The 17,118-nt window shown below is 37.1% G+C and overlaps 1 protein-coding gene across 3 annotated transcripts in view; it reads right to left on the bottom strand.

Annotated features, from left to right (window-relative positions):
• Positions 1 to 17,118, bottom strand: part of LOC105248296 (latrophilin Cirl) — a 320,478-nt gene that overhangs the window by 235,349 nt on the left and 68,011 nt on the right. For all 3 annotated transcript variants that reach the window (XM_025409009.1, XM_025409010.1, XM_025409013.1), the window contains exon 2: positions 10,233 to 10,361. In XM_025409009.1, the coding sequence (XP_025264794.1) occupies positions 10,233 to 10,361 (129 nt within the window). The remainder of the gene's footprint in view (positions 1 to 10,232; positions 10,362 to 17,118) is intronic.

Here is a 17,118-nt window from a genome sequence, read left to right as displayed (position 1 = left end):
TTCTAACACACATATATTTCGATGAATTAATATCTATCGCAGTATCGGATCGGAAATCGATTCCGATACAGGCAATTCTGGTTCACCGACGACGGAGCAGCTCTCGGATTTCAATCCAAGTCCGCGTCGTGGACGAACGCGCAGCCGAACGTCGAGGGAACGTCGGAACGAGCACGTACACGGGAGCGGTGCTTATACGCGGATTTAGCCTCCGAAAAGCTTCCATGCGAACCGTACACGAATATGAACAAACCGACGCGCCACGTCGGGAAAAAATCCGAGGTTGGCGGTTATCCCCAGAGACGAAAGAGAAGGATAAGTGAGAACGGGCGATGGTTTTAGCTTCTTTTTCTCCCGGCGAAGGATGAGTTGACTTAACAAAAAGATCTCGAGCAGCGCTCGTATGAATGTTAACGAGGACGCAATCGGGGAAAAAAGGAGCGGCAGGGTACGAGAAGGGAGGTGAAACGGATGGAAGACGATTTCGAGCGACGCGGATATGCGAATAAATCGGGTCAAGAGCGCGAAGACGAGGCGAGGCGAGGAGCTCTAAGAGGGCAGATGGAGTGGCAAGATGGGTGTGGAGAGGAAAGCGCTTTTCAGGGAACCGGAGGAAAGCTCGGTGGAAGGAGGATAGAGCATTAGAAGAAACAATGGAACGATCGGCCCGAGTTGCACGGGAAAGATCGTTTTATTATCGCGACTCGCTCCCATTCGCGTCTTAATAAAGCCGGGTCCACATTTTTCTCGCTTTTTAGCGAAAAGTTACCCGGCCAAGCCGCGCTTTCCTTCCTCTCTGTCTCTCTAAACCCTCCATTATCCTCTTTTTATCGCCCGCGTCTCGACCCATCCCATGGAAGCGGCTAACACAAGCCCAATAGAGCCGAATGTAATCTATTAAATAGATAACGCCAACCCCCTCCCCCTTTCCCATCGGAACCCGCCGTCTTATTCTACGTTTTACGGTGCTTTTCGCAGGATGCATACGATGGAATCAGCTTGAATAAAGAAGGCGAAATCCGTGCATTTACTAGATAATATTTCAAGTTTAGATTTCCTTACGAAAACTTGTTTAGATCATCTTACATACGTAAAAGAAATAAAAAATTACCTCAATACTCATATACTTAGATACTTAACATACTGGCAGAAATATCATGGCGGAGAGAAGAGAGCGAAAAACGGTGTCAGTGGCTTATTTCAGAGTTATTTTTCATGGAATGTTGAAAAATTGCCGTCACTCTCTGAAATCGGAAATCGATTATGCTGGCTGTTTCGAGATGCGTGGGGGGGGAGGGGGGGGCGGAAACTGATGGCGCTTCTAGCCCGCTCGCCGACGAAAGCCGCCATCGGCTTCTCTCTTCGGGATGGGAGAGGGATGGATCTTCGCTTCTTGACAAGAGATTGACGATAGATGGAATCGTACATAAATTGCAGCCGCGCGAGAGCCGGATGACGACGAAACGAATTAATTCGCGCGGATAAAGATCTTTCACGAGCTAAAAAAACCAAAAGATCCCGCCCATAATTCGATATTACTCGCGTGATTCGCGATCCGAGAACGAACACACTACCGTTTGATCCCGACGCTGTTTGATAAGTGATTTAATATGCATAGCTAACTCATTGCGGTTCGCAAAGTGCATATAGAATAAGCGCGAGATATCGTTCGCTAAAAGAAATATGAAAAGAAAACCGCGCTTTGTATGCTTTTCGTGTTTTATATGTGCGTTTAATTTCCACACTGGCATATAGAAGAATAATATGCAGTTTATAAAAAAGGAAATTAAAACATAAGTAATGAGAAAAAGCGACAAATTGTACAAAAAAGAAATTAGTGATGAAGTCATGCTTATTGGATTTTCATGTTCTACAGAAATAAGAGTCTTGCCAAAAGGGACGTTACATATAACACAATTTAATTGTTCAATAAACGAAATAATATCTTTATAATTCACAAAATCTATAAATCACTAATTATATTATTAAATAAATAAATTAGCACGTTAAAATTTAATTATGTAAAAAATAATTTTTTTAATACATGTATTTGAATATATTAGGTAAAAAAATTTTTTGTTATAAATATATATTTGATAGAGATATTACAGTATGAATAATTTATAATATCGTTACAACATATTAAAATAAAATATGTATCACAATTTTCATATATTTTAATGAAAATAAAAATTATTATTATATTACTAAAAACAAAATGTCTAATATACATTATGTAAAAATAAAAATTTGATTATAGATGATCACGACAAGAATTGCTTTATGATTATTCGGGAAAGTTTCGTACGCATTAATTATATTATAGTGTATGCAGACTTTACACATATTGCGCCTATAGAGCCGAATTATTAAACTCGGAAGTGAATTACGTTTCACTTTCTTTATGGTGCATATAGTTCTTTTACTATTATAACGCAGTGTTATTATCTTATATACTTCAATCAAGCATCCAACCAATTGACATTTAAACTGACGCCAGGAAATGATTGAAAATATGTAGCATTGACTAAAATCTAAGATATTATATGTGAAAAAATAGTATGTGTGTGCAAATTTAATTACTTATCCATATTTAATTATTTACCCATGATAATAGCACAACAAGAAATATTTAGTAGGACATAATAGTCCAAATCAGGCAATAATAATTTTCGGATACAATCGTTGTTCTATTAAACATTAATAATAAATTAATATATCGATAAATTATTTATTTTGTCACGAGTATTTATATAATCACGATTTTATAACAAAACAAAAAATTAAAATTGCGTCATTTAAAATTATGTAAGTAAGTTACATCACAAAAGTCGCGCTGAAAATTTTATAAGCCGCATATGTAAACGTACGGAAGTGTGACAGAAAAGGGGGCGGTAATATACATACGAGAAAAGCTAGATTTTCAATTACATTCAAAAACACCGTTAGTGTCATGAGGCGAATAAGAAATAGGCGAGAATCGCGTAGCTCGGTGTCAGCACCCATTTTTGGGGGTCTTTACGAAACTGGGTCACGTACGCCGGAAATGAACGTCACCCGCATTAGAAGTCTTCTCACCGCTCGTCACCGATGGAATTCGCGCAAAAAGAAGCAAGAAAATATTCCATTCTATCGATGTTAGAATCGCCTGTGAGTTAAAAGTAACTGTACTATAATTTGTGTATGCATATTATTTACTGTATCTATTGTATTATATTATACTTATATTTTTATATCATTCGATATATTTAGCGAATAAGAAAATTTGAATAAAAAAATTTAAATAATAAAAGAAATCATAATTTATGTAATATTTTAAAGTACAATCTCACATAAATAAAGAATATTAAACTATTTTATGAAATATAATTATTTAGCAATCTCATTCTTCATAGTTTTGCTACCGAGTTGAAAATGCGAAGATAGATACACAAAAATATAAGTCTAGTATAAAGAAAATTGTATTCTATCAAAACGTCTGAATTCTCGTCGATTAAAATATATATATTTCTGTACATATAAAGTTATATGCAATATCGGTCCCGAAAGACACTCGTACTTGCTTCGATTCACTTGAAAATTGAAATCACGATTGGTGCGAAGGCCATCGGTGAGAGTAGTCGCGACGCGCGAAGAAGATCACGACAATCTCTTATTTTCCGCGCGACCGATCCATTTGGCGCGAATTGGAAAACGCGAGCGGCAAGAGAACGAAATTCTCGCTTGAGGGAGGACGCGGAGTTCCGTTTGGCCGCGTTCCATCAATCTAAAAGACATTTTTCATATGGAAAAAACGACACATGGTGCATCGACACGGTCACCGGTAGAGATGTTGGATTTATCCGAGGGTATCCGACACAACTTTAACATTTCAAGATTTTCACTTTTAAATTGATATTAAAAAACACTATGTAAAATATCGGAAACGTAAACGTAATAAATTAATGCAAAAGAAATACGAAAAAAATCATACGTGGATATAACTATTATAGATTGCAATTGAAAACTATCTTGGCTATTATCGATAATAGGATATTATCGATATAGTAGTCTATAGAAATAATTATAGCTGTTTACTACGATGATGTGTCAAGTTTCTAAAAATACAGGATAAAAATAATCGTGGGATTTATTTCGCTCTCGCAAGCTATCAAAATGTGAGGTCAAAGCACTTTATCGATTGCTGTTATTCTCGATGTTATTTAACATCGCGCTCACCATTTCGATGACCGATACATCGCGATACGGACGCGTCATTCGACCGCTCTTTCAATTGTCTAAATTTAGACGGGTGGCGTCGCGCCCGAATGCGTGAAACTCGTTGAACCCGATGAGAATGGTGAGAGGGTTAAAACATGTCAAAGGGAAATGAGAAAGAGATGCAGCCCGTGAGTGGGAAATCAGATTAGTCACGTAGCAGCGGTTACGAACAAGGAATAACGCGAGAGGGTGATCGCCGCCGTTTGTACACGTTGGTTTCGAGGATGTGCACAGCAAAGGACACAGAGGGATGATGGGTAAATTTTGGCTAGAGAAGGCAAGAGGAAAATTATGTGCTGTCGATAAATATAAAATTAGAAGTAAAACAGGAAGATGAGCGTAAATAAAAAATAAATAAAAGAAGTACGAGAGACAGCTGAAAAAAGCAAATGAAAGAAGAAAAAATTAAAAGAAATTAGAAAAAAGAATAAAGTCGTATAATGAAGAAAATAAAGAAAAAAACTGACAGCGAAAATAAAAAATAATTAAATAGCATATTAGAAGAAGAAGAAAACACAGAAATAAAATAATAAAAATAAAGAGAAAGATGAAGGTGACAAAATTGGAATTCAAGTAAGCAGGAAAAGGAAAGAAATAGAAGCTCGGAGGTAAAGAAAATCGCGCAACCGTCGGTGTACGAATCGGAAAAGGAAAAAGAAAATGGCGCGAGAGGCGCAAGGAGAGGTGGATAACGCTGGTGGAGGAGAACGCGAGGCGAAGAGGCGAATGGGCGAGGTAATGCGCGGTAAATTGGGGCCGCCGCGTGTTACCGATGTGCCACAAATCTTCGGCATCGAGGTCCTTTTCGAGTTAGGTGAACGAGATGGACGAGAAGAGAAGCCATCGATTCGCGAACGGGAACGAATGCGGGTCGCGAAAGTTGTTCGGTCGATCGTTCGCCGGCGAAACGATTGTCGAGATAACAATGAAACGCGGAAATTATTGTACTTATTTCGTCGACCTTACGCATTTCACGTATCCAAGATACTTTACACGCGCAGCGACTGGATGCCTCGTGCCAATTTCGTTATCACTTCTTCGAGGCGACTGGAATCAAAGTCGTATGTCACGAAACGGTGAAAATAACGTCGCGCTCGATATTTCATTCATATTTCAGTACGCCAGAATTAGAACAGGCGTTGTAGATTGTTAGCTGGAGACAAATGTCCTATCTCTGAATACATAACATCGTTTTCTCTATTCTTCAAAATTATTATCTGATATGGTAGTTTCAATTCAAAGATATTGACTTAATTAAAAATTACTCCATAATTGACTCAACTCACTGTTGAATCTCTCATTTGCAGTACATTTGTGTTTTCTTCGATTTTAATTTCATCAATACGTCATTAGTACGTGTATTCAATAATGCTACTTTATATGTATACACATATAAAATGTAATAAACTGTAACAAATTTATTTCGATAATGGAACATGTATTTAATTCTCCTCTGTGCATTTTAATATTGCATTAATATTTAATTGCAATATTAGTCTTGTGCAGCTCTTGTTAAATTTATTTAAATTAAAAATACATATTTTTATTATGGTTTTCCAGTCAACTCCATTTTTATGGAGTTTAAAAAATTGCATAACGATGAATATTATTATTATTAAATTTTAATTACATTTGATTAGTTGTGTACAGCCGCAACAACTGTTGAAGCAACTAGGGATAAATAAAATATCATTTAAAACAAAAAAGGAAGAAAAACAAATTATTCATTTTTTACATTATATCTGTCAGTAATAAATATGACGCTCTTTGTGTAATGAAATAAACAATCTAAAACAGACTTGTATCAACTAACAAACTACAAACTACAAACTTGTATCTGTTAAATGTGATCTCGAACGTATAACATCTTCTAGATTTTCCTATTTTCTAACATATCATCGAACGATGCTAGCTTCTCCATCAAGGTTGCTGGAGAAGCGTGAGAATTTTTCCTCGAGGAATCTTATCTCGCGAGGAGAAACTCGGTCCGCCTCGGGGACGCGGCACTCTGTAATCATGCGCTGTCCACGATGCTTATTACCTCGATATTGTGCCCAGTGTATAATAGGATTACCTATCTAAATACTAATTGCTCAGAATCCGGCGCGGCGTAAGTGGTGACTGTAAATTTTCCAACGGCGCCTCCCCTTTACCACGCTCATAAATCCTCGTCAGAAATTAACGATAGGAAAGGAACGAGAGATGTGATTTTCATAATATGTGTCCCAGATAGTTTAATAGTGAATTGCCAGGTTGTGAATAATTTTGTGGAGAATTTTTAACGTTGACGTATATGCTTGTAACTATGATCAATAATCATTATTAATAATTCTACGGAAAACATCAAACGGATAATTTCGAATGTCCAACTGATTTTAGCCATAAAGAGAGAAATATTATTCTTGCAGACCGAATCACTCATTTTCTATCATATATTATATATATGCCAGACACTCTATAAACAAAACTAACGTACCGTGCAACATGTACGAGCGATTAAAATTTGATCGACGATTCCATGTGATAATCCAATTGGGGGTCTAACGACTGAGCGTTCTGCAGTAAAAGCCACGGGATCGTGTTGCTTTTATTCTCGATCGGTAAAAGCCGGAAATTCTGCCCTTCGTAAAAATGTTAGCGGCGCGAGTAATTGCGAAGGAGTAGCCACGAGTGAACGACGTCTTTCGGCGCCGCTCCGATGCCGATAGCCGCCATTGCGAATTTTATCGCGCATTATTCGCCAGGTCAGCCCGATTGAGATCATCCCGCCTGCCGTTAACTAACGTTTTACGACAGTCATCAGGGTAGATTACAAAGTGGTAGCTATCAAGGTTTTATGTAATTTTTCGAAGCGCCGGTATATTTATACGCCCGCTAAGAAAAATCATTTTCGGTTTTATGACAGGATAATAAAAAACTAATTGCTGAATAACTGAAAGAACGCGCGTACGCTTGGTTAAAATGTAGAAGAAAGAAATTGCGAATGTGGCAAAGGCGCAGGGACGTTAACACTAATTCTAAAATAAAATCTTTAACCGGACGGTTTTAAAAATATACTAAATGTAATTCTTTTTAAACAATTCAATTTTATTATAAAATAGTAATATAATAGCTTATTTATTCTTACATTTATAGAATAAGATTTTCAATATATATATTCTGTGATAAAATTAATACGATTTCAACAATAATACTTTACGTTATATGTAACTTTATTAATTTATCATCGTTTTATTTCTATCTTTTATGTTCACCTTTGTTAATCATGTACATAATCAATACACATGTTGATTAAAATAAAAATTCTCTACAATTACGTGTGCATACATATCTATTAATATCTTTTCCTCAATTATTAAAAATATAATAGTAAAAATAATAAAAATATAAATATACATTTTAATAAAGATATAAATAATAATAAAAGGAAAAATGTTTTATTATAAATATGATAATGAAAAATATTGCTGCGTATCGCACAATCGTCTCTTCGCAATTGCTTTCTTCAAACGCGAAAGTCTGATTCGACATAAAATGAGCGCCACCAATTCTACTTGACTCGTATATCGCTACTTTGCAATTCTACGCGGAAACGCAGTCGCAAGCGAAATCGAATCCACACGACGTCCTAAATCTCTATCCACCTTTGAGAACATACAAAGCCCTGTCTGAGCCTCGCCGGCACCGAGCATACAATACGATTTTGATTTATCTGTCGTTAGGTTACTGCGGTTCTTCCGCGCGCGCGCGTATGTGTCTGCATGTGCGAGTATGCGTATGCATATGCATAGCATTCGTATGCGTACGTATGTGTATGCTTATAACCGGAAAGGGAATGCGTAGCTAGAAGGGATTGGAAGCAGAACATTGGAAACGCAACACTACAATAGCTGGGTTGGCTGGGTGGATTGAGGGCACCCGGGTGTATGATAATTGTAAAGGAATAAGCGAGGACACGCGTCGTCTCTCTCCAATCCTCCAGGGGTTCTCGTCGTTCCTCCTCCTGATTCCTGAGTGTCTTAGCCTCGACCCTTTCTGAACACGTCGGCCTGAAATCGCTTCTCGAGACTCAACCGCTCGTTAAATCTCGCGTGTATTCAATGCGTCGCTGCATTTTAACCCTATCGGGCGCTAGACCAGCCCTCCCGTCCTTTCTACCTTCCCTTCTCCTTCGCTTCCCCGTCTTCCTTTGTTTTCACAGACCTGATATATTACATCTGTCTTAATTAAAACTAGGAAGCCGTTTAATAAATTACCACTATAAGCCAGTGAATCGGCATAAATTAGCATACAAAAGTCTGAAAACTGATTCTATTTAAATTTTTCTTTAACCGAATATTTTTTGCTCAAATATTGTAAAGGACAATTTAATATCTTTCCGAGAAAATAGTCATAAGAAAGATGATGTCACTGACACTCAAACATTGTTTTTCGTTTTCGTTTTCGTTTTCTGTCAAAAAGCGGTGGATTTATGAACAGAAAATAACGCGTCTGATTGCACCGGCTGGCGTAGCTGGCAATGCAGGTTTTCTTCAACTTCCGCGATCAATTACACGTCGGAGATTGCAGCTGGGCGCGCAGTCAAGCTAATATGCGAGCGCGGAAATGGTCCCGGGAGAAATTTGTAGGCGCCGCCGTCAGCACCCGAGCGGAATTTCTTTCCGGCCAAGCTTCGGGAAAGCATTGCGGCAACAGAGTGACAAAAAATACGGATGTGCTTCAAGTTATAAGAACATATATATGAATGTAAATCGGGCGGTTTAGAGTCGCGTTATAAGGCTAAGAAATGTCGTGGAAATGGTAAAATTTAAATATAATAAATAAATATAAAAAGTGTTTGTTATTACTCAAGAAACTAGATAATTATTATATTAAAGTTAATTAAGTATAATAAATGCGTTGTAAATATTATTAGTAAATATAATTTGTCAAAATTTTAAACCGCAAATTTTATATATAAATATTAACGCTAAAAACACACAATAAAAGATAATTATATAGATAAAAACATCAAAAAATATCTTTCATTGTATATAAAATCTTTTCGAAATAACAAGATAAAATGTATATTTTTCTGATTTATGTCGGAAAGATATTAAGAAGATATTTGCCAAATTCGTAGCTCGTTGCTGAGACTTTATCAAGAACTGTGCCACGTTAGCAATATACACATACGCACACATTGACGGGATCTCCTAAATCAATTAGCACGAGAACGGTTTAATTCTACGAGCGTGCTACGGTATGTTCCTGGACTTAACATGCCGGCCGAAACCATCCCATCCATCTAGCGGGGTTTTCTGGGGTTTACGGCAACAACGATCTTCCGCCCCCTGCATATACACGTCACGCGCGCTTCCGCTTCCGTCGTTATTAATCTTTTCAAAGAGATTTTTGTATCGTTTAAAATTTATAAGTGAACATAATGTATCGTCTTCGTTAAAGTTGCGTTAAATTTTATTTGAAAACGAATTAAAATCTCTCTTTATATCCTTTCTTAATTTTATACCATTTAATTTATTATCATTTCATTAATGCCTCATGATATATACTGACGTTTCACTAAGAAACAAAGAAAACCTTTTTAAAAAAATCTCGTCTGCCATTAAGTTTCTTAAACAAAAGCCGACTTGACAGCCGGCATAATTTTTGCGGCAACGAATGCGCACCAATTGCAGCATCGACGTGACAATTCAAGGCGCGCTCGCTGCGAGGTTAAAGAGAACACGCGAAAGGTGCCGAGATGCAAAACTGGCTTCTGCTTGCGGCGAGTCGCGCCTTCGCGACTCGAGGTTGCACCGGATACGTCACGCGTAAATATCCGCGCACGTTGTAGCCGGCCCCTTAATTGGCGCGAAGTTCTGCGAGAAGGGGAATGGAGAAAGAGAGAGAGAGAGAGAGAGAGAGAGAAAGGGGATTTACTCGTGGCATGAAACCGCGGTCCAAAATCGTAAATACCTCCTCGTACTCACCTATATTTCGCGCGACGACGGCGCAGCCGTTGGTTAAGAGCCATGCAAGCAGCAGCCCGACGAGGATCGGCGCTTCTTTCCGTCGACCCTTGCGGCACTCCATCGTGAGGTTCCGAGCTCCGACTACGCCTGAAAGCAGAAAAAGGAACGATCACGTGCCGTGCATCAGCGAACCGCTCCCGATGTGCTCGCATGTCGCGCGAGCTACGCGCTCATCCCCAAGTGCATCGCGATTTCCGAGAACGCACGCATGCGTTCGATGCACGGGGATCCGACGCCGCGTTATGTGTTATTGCGTTTACTTAAATCTTGCACTTTGCCGGGGGGGACCGCTCCTATTTTTTCTCTCGCGCCCGAGACGCCGACTTATACCGACTTATAGTCGCGATTACATGGAAATCGCGACGCTCGCGGCCAGCGAGAACGAATTCGCGATGCATGCGGTGAACGTCGTAAATAGATAAAAGAAATAGATTGTAATATAAATGAAGCATGTATATATAAAACAAGTATATATGCTTGCTGTGTTAGCATTAATATAAGACTTGAAACTGGTATTATGATTTTCCTTTACAATAAATGTCTATTTTTATTTTTTTTATCAAGTAATTGGTTATATTCTTCTGATTAGTTGCATCGAAATAATTTTGTTCGATTAATGTGTGTGTGTGTGTTATACTTTATGCTACTTTTTAAACGCATGACGAGCGCCTTGTGATTTTTAGAATCACCATCCTATAATTCGTCTTGTTCCGCCCCGTTGCCACGCACGCTGTTTTTATTCGATGGCATCGCATTGTGTTCGTGCGGTCTGCAAATTCCGAAACGCTGACGCCGAAATTGTTTTTCTTTTTCGCCTTCGTTAACCCACATTCACGCGAACGTGCACACACACCCCAACCCCCTTCGTTTCGCTCGACGCGGATTAAGCTGATTTATAGTATTTACCGACGATGCTCGCTCGATTTTTCCCGCAACATCGCGCATGCGTGCCATCGATCTATTAGTTTATTGCCAAAAAATAAAAAAGCGCAATATGAAATTTGTGCGACAAAAAAGAATGAACATGTCAAGTCAAAGAAAGTACCGACATGATTGAAACTAATTTCTCGATAAAAGAGGCACGAATAAAAATGTGAAAAACTTCCGCGAGATCTAACAATAAATGCTTGTTCAATTGCTAAAGTATTTCGCTCAATGCAATAAGTCATAGATTGAGAAGAATCTGTATGACTACGATTGATTAGAATTAACAAGACGAGTAATGGCGACAACAAAAAGGAAATATTTAAAAAAAAAGTTAAAGAGTTTCTTCCCCACAATATATCTCAAAAGCTTGGAAATATCCCGTATTAAATTTGCAAAATGCAATTAAAAATTAAAAATATTTAGAAGTTTTTCAAAAGAGAAAAAAAGAATTTATATATACATTTAAAAAATACCAAATTCGAAAGAAAATTATATAAATTAATATTTGAGAAAATTAATTAAATTATTAGCACATGTTGTGTTAATATAAATATAAATATAATTAATATCTAAATAGAAATATAAATATTAAAACAAATATATTAATATCAATATTATATTACTATTATAGTTAATATAAATATTACATTAATATTATAATATCAATAATGAATTCTCCTTTCATGTTTCAATATAAATCGAAATATTTTCTTGTTTTGCACCGCAAAATTCTGTTTTCCGGAAAAGAATGCATCCATCAATCGTACAAGCATTGTGAAAGGAGAGTCTTGGCAATCCCTCAATACATTTTAAATTTCAAATCGCAACTTTTCCTGAAAAATTCGTCGAAAATGCTCGGAGATCCTAGAATGAAGCTCGTACCATCTCGATTATAGCCGAGAGAGAGGAAGTTTATCGAGCCGTGACCACTGCCGCGTGTATCACGACGGACCACTCCGCAGATTGCATCGCATCGGCCGGATCGCAGCGGCATTTATCCGCGACTGCGGAAGAGCAGCGGCGCGACGCGGGCATTTGGAGCCTTGCCAATTCGTTTCGAGTGGGTCGCGTTAATTTTTCCGACGAATCTAATTAAGTGCTCCCTCCTCCCGCCCCCGTCTCCTTTCTCCCTTTATACTCTTTTCTCCCGGCTCCCCCATCTCGCTCTTTCTCTCCCGCTTGAATGCCGCCGGCATTCGAGCCTTACGACGAATGTGGAAGTCGCCTAGCAATGCGATTATCACCGAAACATCTGTAAAGTCCCGGAGTAACGACGATAATTGAATGCGTTGCTTATTCCCTTCCGCTCTCCGTTCGAACAAATGCATCCTCGCGCACGTCCCATGCATTACGCATAATTAATCCTGCGATGCTATCTCATTTAACCTTGTAGCCGCGCGTTCGTCGCGCGAATAGAATCGACGATGCGCGATTCTCCTTTTATCAGCTTTCCTTTTCCCTTCTACGATGCTCCGCGATGCTGCGCACGATGTGCATGCATGCACTTCTACGATGCACCGCACGCTGCGATAATCGCGATAAGCTCGATGACAACGCGATTCCCATCTCCGAGGTCGGTCGGCGCGGCGAGGAGAGAGAAAGATCATTTATTAAAAAGGGGAATCTAAAGAGGAGGGGGCTTAGGAGCAGAAAAGAGGATGTATGCGAGCGTATGCGCTTGGATGCAGTCGAACGAGTAGTAATCTCCCAGCAACCATTTTTTTTTTCTTGCCTTTAGTACTATTCCGCGCCGCGGATTTTTCAGATCGGTAATCGAACATCTTTGGAGAGAATCCTCGACGCAATTCGCGATATAGCTTCTTCCGCTTTTATCGAGCCGAACTATCGCAATGTTCTTGAATCAATCTCTAAAAAAATATATATTTTCATTGACGTTATACATTTAATGTCCAAATTGTATTTAGACCAAAATGATAAAAATGATTGATAAAAATGATTGATAAAAATGATTGATAAAAATAAATAATAAATGAAGTAAATAATAAATAATAAAAATGATTGATAAAAATAAATAATAAATAAAGTAAATAATGATAAATGAAGTAAATAATGATAAAAATAAATAATAAATGAAATAAATAATAAAATGTATCAACTAATAAAAATAAAAACATAAAACGGATACTTTTCTAAAAAAAAATATCAATGATATGGACAGTTTGATTTTCAAGATAATTCTCTTAGAACTTTATCACATTATATTGATTATCTTTAAATAATACATTTTAATGCTCTATATTTAACTTTTATAACTCCAAATAATATTACATTTTTGTAGCATTATCAGCTGACAAGAAATCTGTTAAAGTTCAGTTTCGAAAGTTTGAAATACTTTCGAAAATATTTCCATGACCCAATATTGATCGAGTAGAATTTTATTACAGTACATTTGATTTACAGAGTCTATTTGATTTATTCCATTTCAATATGAAGATTTATAACGTTACAATTATCTATTTTTTTTTTGTTCTCAATATTAACTCTGCAAACAGCTGACAAGCTCATAAATCTTCGAGGACTTTTCTATTTTTTCATTGCACGGTAAAATTAATTAAAAGTGCAATCGATTGTTAAATTGATATAACTTGATTTCCTCGTTTTAACAATACGTTAACTGCTTCAAGAAACGCAATACAATTTTAGGTGATTTTGGATGATATCTTGCAACATATACATGAAATATTAGAAATGGAAAATGCATTAACGAATAGTGTTTTACTGAACAAAGTAACTTTTTGGAAAACATCCAATTCTATGATTAATGTAAGAACCACCTAATATCGATTTTTTGATTTAACAATCAAGTATATCTTTTTTGTTATTTATTTGAGCGGTGGTCTTATTCAATTTAGTTCTCCAATTTACTATTTTTGTTTCTTATGGAATAATCATAATAAATATCGTCTAGAATCCGCAAACATGTTATCTCACAAATAAAATCACCACTAAAATATATAGTCCACAAATAACTTATTTCATTATTGATATTCTCTTTCAATGATTAAATTTCCTTAATAAAGATGTTGCTTATTCTATTCTCATTTTAGTATTACTACAGAATTCCTATAAGATATAGTACGATAATATATTCCTAGTACCATAAAATGTCAGAAATAATTCTCCACCATTTAATTATATTTTGTCGAGAATAATTGCAGCATTAAAGTTGACATTTAATAGTGTTTAAAATTTACAATTAATAGCATCATTTTTTTTAAACTTTAATGAACGAAGAAGGTATATCGCGCCGATACTTAGAATGTAATAAATAATTCAATAATAATTTTCACATGCTGTCGAACTGCGTCGGAGGGGGAGAAGTGACGCGCCGCCGCCGCTGTCCGGATGAAAACATAAATCTACATATTATTAAAGCAGCGGCGATCAAAGCGATCGAAATAATGCAGATTATCAGAAAACGCCGGTGCCGCGGCAATTTCTGCAGGCACTTAAAATCATTTCGACGCCTCTTGTCAATGAATATTGAACAGCCACGCACCTGCCGGTCGCCTCTCCTCCTTTTCCAATCCGTTCCCTCTTCCTCCCCTTCCCATCTCGCCTACCATCTCCCCCCCTTTTCCCTTCGCAATGATTTCAAGCACGAACTCGTTTATCATTGACGACTCCCGCGCAAAATCACGCTCTCAATAAATTGGAGGGAGGAATTACGAGCAATGAATAAAAGGGAAAAGGGGGAGAAATAAAAATTATTTGTTGAAAATCACATTATATCGAATCGATGGAAGTACAGTGTACACGACCACGATCTCTCGCGAGTTTCAATTTTATACCCAGGCGCATTTTAATGCACATCGCGCAAAGCTCGGGGCTCCAATCGGCACACAATTAAAAATAATTGACAATGACAACGAGCCGATGTTAGGGACCGGAGGCGATCACACGGGAAATTAACTCGCAATTTTCCCCGCGGAAAATCTACCGTGAATCTGGTTCGTCAAAAACGAGAGAATTTACAGAAACGTGCACAGCATAGCTAGGTTCTGTCGTTAGTTTTCGGTAAATAATATTACAAATAATTAAAAATTGAAACTTAGAAATTATTGTTATCTAGACTTTGCGAGTTTTATTATATCGATCTTACAGTTACAATTCCCTGCACATATTGTATGCATTGCGCAGCGTTTCTGCCTATAAAACGTGTCACATTTCGCATACATTCGTTATTCGCAATTGAAGTTTATGCAGCGTTCCATCTTTGCGATAACTCACTTAGAGTCGAAATCGACGTCGCGACGTCGAGATGATTCTTGCCGAGTCGCCGATTTAAGGAGATATCTTCAAGTGTCGATATATCCTGCTATTTCGATCGCAAGAACTTTGAAGAAGCAAGCAGCTTGGAAATGGATGAGAATGAAGGAGGGGGAGATGGTAGAAGAAGAGAGCCGCAGGAAGCTGCAACTCGGCTGGCTATATACACACTGCATGCGAAAATGTCGGCTGCAATTTCTGAAATTCCGCCGTGTCGCTTTCTCGTGCCACTCGAATGCCATTGCACTCGTCCTCCCCTCCCCCCCCCCTCTTCGAGCAGCTTCGAGAGACCTTTCTTCCGTTTCGCCCTCTTCGAAGCCTGCCTCTGTCTTGTTTCTACCGGAGTTCATCGCGAACAGACATCCACGGTGTGACGCGACATGGAGCTGACACGGTGCTTTGAAAATTTCACCAGCCGATATCAGACTTCGCAATTCTGACAGAAGCCAAGTAACATGGATGATTTTCAATTTCGTTTCGGTCTGTCTTTGTCAAATAGAGACTTCGTAAGTAAATTCATTAACAATTAAAGAATTGAATGATTTAAACGATACATTACTATTTTTAAGTAATAATTGTCACTCATGTTACTCTTATTCTTTTATAAATTCTTGTTTTAAATCATCATAACCGAAAAATGACAAATTTCTTCATCATATAGTAGTGTTCACAACTTGGAAGTGATTGCGTGTGTGTATAATAAAAAATTATTCACGAAATGCTTCGTTTATTCAAATTAAATAAGTTAAATAAGTTATTTAAATTAAATTAAATTAAATTAAATTAATTAATTAAGAATATCGCCATTATTTTTTACCAATTTGGCATAGCATTTTAATAAGTTGTATTATTAGAAAACTAGGCTACGACCTAAATTGATCGATAAAATTTACATATATGTTTAATATTGGAATCGGAGTCGAAATATAGAGTCATCGTTGCGAGAATCGCGGTTTCCACGACTTGTCTGGAAAATGCAAATTCAGTATCTACGAAGAAAATGCAAATGCAAAAAAATGCAAATTCGATATCTCCGACTTTGGGAAAGATTCTCAGGGCAGAAGTGCTTACTGAAATCCAAGCAATCAGAAATCGAATATTATTGCAAGCATGACACGAATAAGATTATCGAATGAATAATGTGGTGCAATCTTTTATTGCTTTCGTGCTTTTTAGGACACATGCACCACATGAACTCTCAATCCACTTTCGAACTATCACAATAATATCTGCACGTCATAAAATTTAAAATTACTTCGATATACCACAACTGTATTTCAAAAATAAGAACTCGTGTCGAATTATAATATATAATATTCTATTTTAATATTGTATTATTAATGTAATTAATATACATCATGTACACAATACGTGTTAAAATATATTATAAAATTTCGTACCTTGTTAAAATATAAAAAAACTTTGTGAATAAATCATGTCAAAATTATCGTACGAATAAATATTAACTTTATTCATTGAAAGAAAGAGTAAAAAAATAAAATGAAATAAACTTATATTTGTATTTAAATTTACCTAACGTGACTTGACAGTAATGAGATGGAAATGATATTACATTTCCGTTAAATTTCGATTACACGGAGTCATATTAAAATTGCGCAAAAACGGT

The sequence above is a fragment of the Camponotus floridanus genome, unplaced genomic scaffold, assembly GCF_003227725.1.
Source record: "Camponotus floridanus strain SB8 unplaced genomic scaffold, Cflo_v7.5 scaffold10, whole genome shotgun sequence".
Lineage (NCBI taxonomy): Eukaryota > Metazoa > Arthropoda > Insecta > Hymenoptera > Formicidae > Camponotus > Camponotus floridanus.
Note: the sequence above shows the minus strand (reverse complement) of the source record. Positions and strands in the feature narration are given on the sequence as shown.